This window comes from Gracilinanus agilis, chromosome 3, assembly GCF_016433145.1.
Source record: "Gracilinanus agilis isolate LMUSP501 chromosome 3, AgileGrace, whole genome shotgun sequence".
In the NCBI taxonomy this organism is placed as follows: domain Eukaryota; kingdom Metazoa; phylum Chordata; class Mammalia; order Didelphimorphia; family Didelphidae; genus Gracilinanus; species Gracilinanus agilis.
In genome coordinates, this window is record NC_058132.1 from 228,989,644 (window position 1) to 228,997,860 (window position 8,217).

Genomic DNA, 8,217 nt, shown 5'->3' on the forward strand with positions numbered 1-8,217 from the left:
GAGGGAGGGAAATGAAAGGGAGGGGGAGAGAGAGAGAGAGAGAGAGAGAGAGAGAGAGAGAGAGAGAGAGAGAAAGAAATTAAGGGACACAAGGTTCATTTGGTCTGCCTGAACTGTAGCCTGGCAGACAATAGTCTAATTGGATCTCAACTTTTTTCCATAGATGGAGAAAATATCTAATTGCATTAGACTAATCATATCAGTTAAGTAATATAAACAATTTTCATTTCATCCCCTGCATGTGTCATGGAGTTTTCTAATGATGCCCTGATACACAAGAAATAAATATTACTGTTGTTTCTACCCCACTGTGAATTAGATTATGCATTGACAGCATGAGTAAATTGCTTAGTAAAATCAAAATTTTAAAACTATTAAAATGATGCATTCATGTAAAGTTTGAATTGAGAAATTACTTAGAAACTAACAAATTTATTATAAAGGGGAAAATCCTCAATTCCGGCCTTAGGCTGAATTGGTATATAAATGATTTAAATATGGGGAAAAGCTCAAGTTTCCCTTAAAGATGACAAAAAAGTGAATAAAGTTATTTTAGAGCCATTGGCAAAAAAAAATAAGTCTAAAATGAACTTTATACTTGCGATCAGAGCATTAAATATTCAGCACTAGAAGGATCCTAAGAGATCACCTAGTCAGCTCTCTCATTTATAGATGAGTAGAGTGGGGCTCTAATAAGTCAATGATTTGCCCAAACTCATTAGAGTGAAGAGTTACTGTGGTTCTTTCTTTTTCAACAATTTTCTAGTCCTTACTCAATGATTTTATAAGTTTCTGTGGCAAAAAAAGCAAAAGTCAGTAAACATTTATTAAATGCCTACTATGTGCCAAGAATAGGGGATAAATAAAAAGGTGAAGGGCAATCCCTGCCCTTGAGGAACAAAACAAGACAGAGAAAAGATAAATTTTGTCTTAAATAGTAGATCCCTCCATGCTTAGCTTGATTGTGTTCTCTGGGAAACATTTTATGAGAGATTACTATGTTCCAAGCAATATTATATGCTCTGGGGATGCAGTAACAAACGTGAGTCTAATTTCATTGGAGATGTAAGAGCTTGTGCTTTGATGACAACATTTTAAGAACTCAGGGTCCTCTCCGTGGTACTATATGATGACAGATATAATTTGACATTTCCTTCTCCAGCTTACTTTACGGATGAGGAAAATGAAGCCAACAAATTAAATGACTCGCCCGGGGTCACACAGCTAGTAAATATATGCACCTTTCTTGATTCCAGGACTGGCACTCTATCTGATGCATCACTTAGCTGTCCTCCAATGTCTCATGTCCTCTTTAATGGCAGACATTTTATATTTCAATACATATACTACCTCCATCATTTGAGTTTGGTTTGGTAAATGATAACTGCTCTATACAAGTTAAATATGGGCTGATCAATATTTTGTTTTTAATCTTAAAAATTAACCATGAAATGCATTGCTTCAATACTCATTCTCAATATAGGGGAGGGAGATGTGGAGAGAGAACTATGGTGATAGAATAGAAAGAACATGGAACTACTTAGTATTAGAAGATACTTAGAGGATAATAAGTCAATCAATCTCCCTAACCCTCAGTTTCCTTATTTATAAAACGGAGTTCATAATACTTGAATACCATTGCTCACAGGACTGTTGGGAGGAATGGGCTTTTAAACTGTGTAAAGTCATATAAATGTGCTATTTATTATGTTTCTCTGACTTGCTTCAAAACTCACTTCACATCTCACCTTCTATGGGAGGGCTTTCCCAGTTCCCCTATCTACTGGTGACTTCTTGTCTGAGATGACATTGCATCTACTTGGTATATATTGTCTAGGTGTCTCCCCTCATTAGAATGTGAGCTTTTTGTTGGCAAGGACTCTTCAAATTTACTTGTTTCCCACAGTGCTAGGTACAATTTATGACTTTTGTCTCACCTCTGGACTTAGATGACTCTAGAAGAGAGCATAAGGCTAGAGACTTTGTGTAAATCTGCCTCACTTAAATCTGCTTTATGCATGAGAGAGAGTCAAAAGACATCACCAGTGATGCCATTTTAGTCCTCTTTGAGGACAAAGGACAATAATCAGCACATTTTGTGGCACATGACAAGGGCTTACTAAGTGTTTATTGATTAAAACCAAATATAAAATCGATAGCCCAAATATTATTATTAAATGAATACCTCATGAGCTTGAAAAAGAAATAACACTTAATCTAGTAACAACCATATACATCTTAGCTGCTAATGTAGAATAATATTATTTTCCTAAAAGTACAAATAGTTACTTAGATTTTAATGAGGCATGCTCACAGAAGGAAATGACAAATGAAAAATTCAATGGTAAATTTTATTTAGGTCTGAATCTGTTTTATACCTATGTGAATATTTGGGGCTTGAGATTCTATTGAATCATAGAAATTCAAAAATTCATAGTGAAAAATCTGAATTGAGATGTGTTAGGGAAATATTGAGTTTCTTGTGATATCTCATCCATTCCCTTCCCTTCTTTCCCCTGTGAGGGCAATGTTGCCCTCTAGACTTATAAAAATTATTGTTAGACCCACTGAATTTGATAGTTTATATTATTTCTAGAGCAAGAAGATAATTTATGTTCTACCAACTTCTCAGTTATTGAGAACTGGCTTTTTATTTTTAAAACAAAAAGGTCATTTTGGTGAAATTACTGTAAATCTGCCAGCAATGAGGATAGAATATAGGTATTGAAAAGGTACTGTTTCATGATGGCTTGCTAACAAGCAAAACAATTACCCTAATACCTTAGGAGAGATGGTCAGGTTACTATGGATACCTAAGAAGGAGCCTTGGTATCTGGCTACATAGCCATTTGGAAGGCTGGGCCAAAGACAAATTGCTATGCTTTCCTAAACTATTAACTGAATGAATTAATGACATATTCAGCAAATATGAGGTACCAAACCCACATTCCATTGTTCATGTCTAATACTTTCAAAGTAAATGCCAACTTCGCAATCAGAATAACCTTGAAAAATGCTTTTAAAACTGCTCCTGAAACCCAGTGGAATTGTGTGTTGGCTATGGGAGGGGGGTGGAAGAAGGGGAGGGAAAGGGCATGAATCATGTAACCATGGAAAAATGTTCTTAATCAATAAAAAAATTCAAAAAAACAAACTATTATTCCTAAAATAAATATTTACTGTGACCCAATCTTTATGTATATTTTAATATAATAGATGCTGAAACAATAACTGTGGAATAACAAAAATTAAAATAAAACATTTGAAAAAAATTAAGATTTTCTCTCAGAGATTTTTCCTCCTGACATTTTAGTACTCCTTAGTGTACTAGCACCATCTCTTAGAAACACAGAACCAGGGCAGATAGGGATGATGTGAGGTTTTTATCTTTCTTCTTCAAGGTCTGTCTTCATAATATTCAATATAGAAAGCTTTTTTTTCCCTAATCTTAACTTTTTCAGAAAGACATTCCAAAACTTTGCTATATGCATTCTAGCACCCATCAACCTTGAGAATCTAAGAGAGAGGCAAACTTAGTTTGTAAAAACATGACCTATTTAAATGAAAAAATATCTTTTATGTTGAATTTAAAAATTGCTAAAGCATGCAAATTCCCCCCCTTTTTGACAGATAAGGGGGGTCAAGAGAAAATAAAGCACAATTCATCATATCAATTTAGTTCTATTTAGTTGAATGTTGTGCTTAATGGTTTGCTATTAGATAATTCATTTTTGATGTAATGAACAGAATACATGACTTAAAAACATAATCAGAAAGATAAATAGCTAATATTAAAGCAGATGCTATGGGACAACCAAATCCATTATATTTTAATATACATTTATCTGTTGATGCTTAAAGCAATTTGTTTAGCAGTTTTTTCAAAGTTCTCAAAATGAATCAGAAATATGTTTAATGTATTTTAGTGTACTTCAGTTACCCTAATATCATAAGAGCATTTGGTTAAAAAAATAAAAGTAAGTATCTGACAGTATAGATTAAGGAGAGGTCTAATAGCATAACAAAGTACAAGATCAAAATATCAACTGAGGATTTTGATATGATACATTAACAATTATTATGAGGATTGGGTGTTTTTTTCTCTTAAATTATATGTTAGCAATAAATGCATTACATTGTTAAGTAAGGAAATTTGAAATATATTAAATATATGGTCATCTAATGTTAGAAGCAAAACGAATCTACCTTGCAAAATGAGAAGTTTGCACAAACCACATGCTTATAATATTTACTGAAAATGACATTAATTATATTCTTTCAGGGCATAATTGTGGCTTCGGATAATCAGCACATATTAATTCTCTAGTAAAGTGAAAAGCAAAGGCATATAAACACATTCTCTCCCTCAAGTTACTAAGTAACTAAGTAAATAAGACTATTACTGGTTTAACTAGAAATTGGGAGATGCCAAGTACTTCAATCCACTTCAGATTCATATTATCTTCTAGAACTGTGGCAGTGTGATAACCCCAAACTTCTAATTGAAGGCTAAATTTATCATGTAATAAGTTGTTCAATGACAATATTTAGTAATAATGTTTAATTCAGAGTTGGGAGAATGAGAGAAGTCCAAGAATACACACACACAACACACACACACACACACACATAGGAAGAAAATAAATGTCATTTCATCAAACAAGGAGTGAATTTGCTTTTTAGAGACATACATTATGGTTTCTAATATCTTTATCTCCAGTGGGGAGAAGAACTTAGACAGCGGATAGTGTTGTCTTAAAGGCTCAACTTCTGAGTTGAAACAATACAAAGAAAGGTTCTAATGATCTATTGGGTCATGAATAACACTTAATGGCTTTTTAGGAAAAGAAATTTAAGATAGATTTCTACTTGTTTTGGGCAGTCCCCACTAGACAGTAATTGGCAAATAAAGATAGAGTTCCTATGGAGCTAGCTATTCCTGTTTGACTCTATCTTTATTTGCCAATTACTGTCTAGTGCAATTACTTTTTCTCCTTTCTATTTCCCTTCATTCCCTAGAGAAAAGACAGTGTTAAAAGATGAACACTAAATTTGAAGTTAGAAAACATAATTTCTCCCTTTGTGACCAGGTGCAAGTCTCTTAACTTGTCTGGGGTTCAGTTTTCTTATTTCTATAATGAAAAGGATGGTCAAGAAAATCTCTAAAACCTCTTCCAGCTTAAAATCCTATGGCCCTAAAAATTCTCTCCTCCCTCTTGGACTGTTCAACGTGGGGTTCTAGATGTCTCTGGCAGGACTGTTAGTGGTTGAATGTAATGAAGAGGAGGCTCAGAGAGCAACTGGGGAGTATTGCTGTTGTTTTCCCAGTCTAAACACAAGTTCTGTCATCACTCTCCTCTAGCTTCACAAAGGACACATTTTACTCTTTATCCCAGGTTCCTGCCCCCAACCTAACTCCCATGACCAAAGCCTAGAAAGAGTGAACTACATTTTCCTTCAGAAATGTAAATTAGTCTTACTTAAGTCCTTTGTTTAAAAAAAAGCCACTTAACATTTATGGATGACTGTTTCTAAGTAGTCTAAAATTTCTGGGGGAGAAAATTCCAAAGAGGGGGAGTAGAAAAGGAAAATGTCCTTTTAAACTCTGTCCGTTTTTTTTCTTTTTGCTAACAATAAGTTAGGGTCAGGAGAAAAGGTTGATGGATGGCCTCCTAGGAAAGCCTAAAAATAATAACAAACAAAAAACAGCCCCCTGTGTGAAAGTGCATTTGATTCCATTCTTTTCCACAACAGGCCAGGGAAGGAAAGACAGCCTGGTCAGAAGTCACAGTAGAGGCAAATAAATATGGGATGGGAGATGCGATTTCAGTATCTCAAATTAAAATACTGAATGAATTTTCTCATGAAAAATTTGTTAAACATGATCAGTGAAGTCTTCAGACACATTACAGACTTTTGTGGATTGTCCTAAAATTTCCCTACCACATCCATAAACTAATTCCATAGAAAATCCACCCCAGTTTCCAAGTAACAGCCAACCATACACACACACATACTTTTAGAGTACAACATGTTTATATGCTGTGGTTTGTTTGCATTTGTTTATGATATAAATAAAATGTGAACAGTAGTTTAGCAAAATGCTTCCTAAACTATAAAGAACTATGTAAATGTGAACTGTGTTCTTAAATCAATATAATATAATAAAATATAACATAATATAATTAATGTAACATAATGTAATATAAGTGATATTTGAATTTAAATTCTTAGTTGACCATACTAATTAGTAAATTAAGATTTCTTTTAAATCTGTAACTTAAAGTCAGTAGTAAATTTGGCTTAGCTTTATTCTTGGTTAAACAATATTTTTTCCCTATATATATGTTTGTAATATAAGATACTTCCCCATCTTTTTTCCTCACTGGAATCTTGTGATTTTAATAAAATAACTCATTTTAAAAGGGATTCCTATGATGAAGAACATTTTCTTAAATAGTCTGAGTAATGGAAAAAATACTGGCTTTAAAGTAAAAGATTATGGTTCTAATCCCACCTCTGTTGTTCAATGCTTATGTGATGTTGATCAAGTTTCTAAACCTCCCTGGGCTCCACTTTCTTCATCTATAAATTTAAGACACTGAACTAAGAAAATCCATGATCCTCTGTTTTTGTAATATTAAAAATCAATAAACAAACATTTATTAATGTTCTTGACAGATATGGTGCTAAGTGCTGGAATATTTTGATGGTCTTCTAATTCCAGGGTCTTTTGAATAGTCTATTTAATCCATATACACTACAAAAAACATCTTTCTGGTTGTTCATATTTGATTGCCATTTTTTCCTCTTTCCCTTTAAAATGTATTATTATTTCTGAGATCAGAGTACTTTATAGGTATAAACAAGTGGCAGCATATCACTAAGGATGACACATAAAAAGAGGCGACTAAAAATGGGTCAATAGGGACATATAAAAAGAATTAGATTAACAGATGGGTAGTGTAAATGTTGCACTGGTATTTGGGAAATATTAAAATTACCAAAGAAAAGTCCATAGTGTAATGAATGGACCATCTATGAGTGATTTAAAGAACTACCAGTTCAAGAATGATACCAAATATCAATGGAAACATATTCATTCTTATGTATGAAAAGTCAGAATGTGGAAGGATTGATATTTGAGAAGCATCTTTAGAGAACAGCTTTCTGAACTATCTTGCTTATATTTCTATTTAGGAAAAAATAAAATTGCAAAGAGAAGTTTTCTGTGATAGGTATAGCATCTAAAATCAAAGTATCAACACTACACAATTAGATAAATATTTTCAGAATCCTAAAATCTATGTTCCTGAATGTTTAACCTGAGTAATATTTGGCTTGGCTTGCTTCTATTTAAGTGCCATTTGTCTATTCCTTTCTTTAACTCCCAACTATTCTTAGTCAACTTCCTTTAGCACACTATTACAGAAAAGAATAATAAAAAAAGGGATTGTCAATTGTAATCCTGGATTCTGACATGTTATTATATTTCCCAGGAAAGGATGTGGTGCTAAAACTACCTGGAGGACAAGTTGGGGTTGGGGGTAGTAGCAAAACATGTAGGTAGAAGGAAAAAGAATAATAAAAAGCAAATTAAGCAAAATCCAGGACCATCTTTTGATTTTTTAGAGTTGATTCAAGAAATACAAATGTCTGATTCTCCCTTTTTTAGGTGATTGACCAGCAAACCTTGTCCTGATAAGGGCCACAGACTGAATATAAACTCTTAGGCATTTTTCTACCACTGATATTGCAACACATCACAAAAGTAATTTGGAAAATGTACAATTTCTTACATTCTATTATGCCTTAGAGGCTGATAAAATTTCGGAGCTGAACTAGAGTTTGGCTAGTTTCAATTCTAGTTTTAAATACTAATTCTGAGTCCTACTAGAAAACTCAATTCAGGTTTAATAATAATTATAACAGCAATAATAACAAATGCAACTATTATTTATTCCTCCATTATCACTTACCTTTCTTCCTGCTAAAAGCACGGTTCATGATGAGGCGCAGCCAAATAAATGATTGGTTTTGTTGCACTCTATCCTAAAAAGAAAAAGAAAAAAAAAGGTAAAGTAGAATCATTAATATATGAATATATCATTGTTATAGATAAAATAAATTTGATTTGGGGTATTTTCATCACAAAAATAATTTCATATATTCCTTATTCTATTGCCCACAAGTCTGAGAGATTCATGCAGAGTTCAT

The 8,217-nt window shown here is 33.1% G+C and overlaps 1 protein-coding gene across 4 annotated transcripts in view; it reads right to left on the reverse strand.

Annotated features, from left to right (window-relative positions):
• Positions 1-8,007, reverse strand: part of GULP1 (GULP PTB domain containing engulfment adaptor 1) — a 154,703-nt gene extending 146,696 nt beyond the window's left edge. For all 4 annotated transcript variants that reach the window (XM_044669716.1, XM_044669715.1, XM_044669714.1 and 1 more), the window contains exon 1: positions 7,980-8,007. In XM_044669716.1, the coding sequence (XP_044525651.1) occupies positions 7,980-8,007 (28 nt within the window). The remainder of the gene's footprint in view (positions 1-7,979) is intronic.
• Between the last annotated feature and the right edge of the window lie 210 nt (positions 8,008-8,217).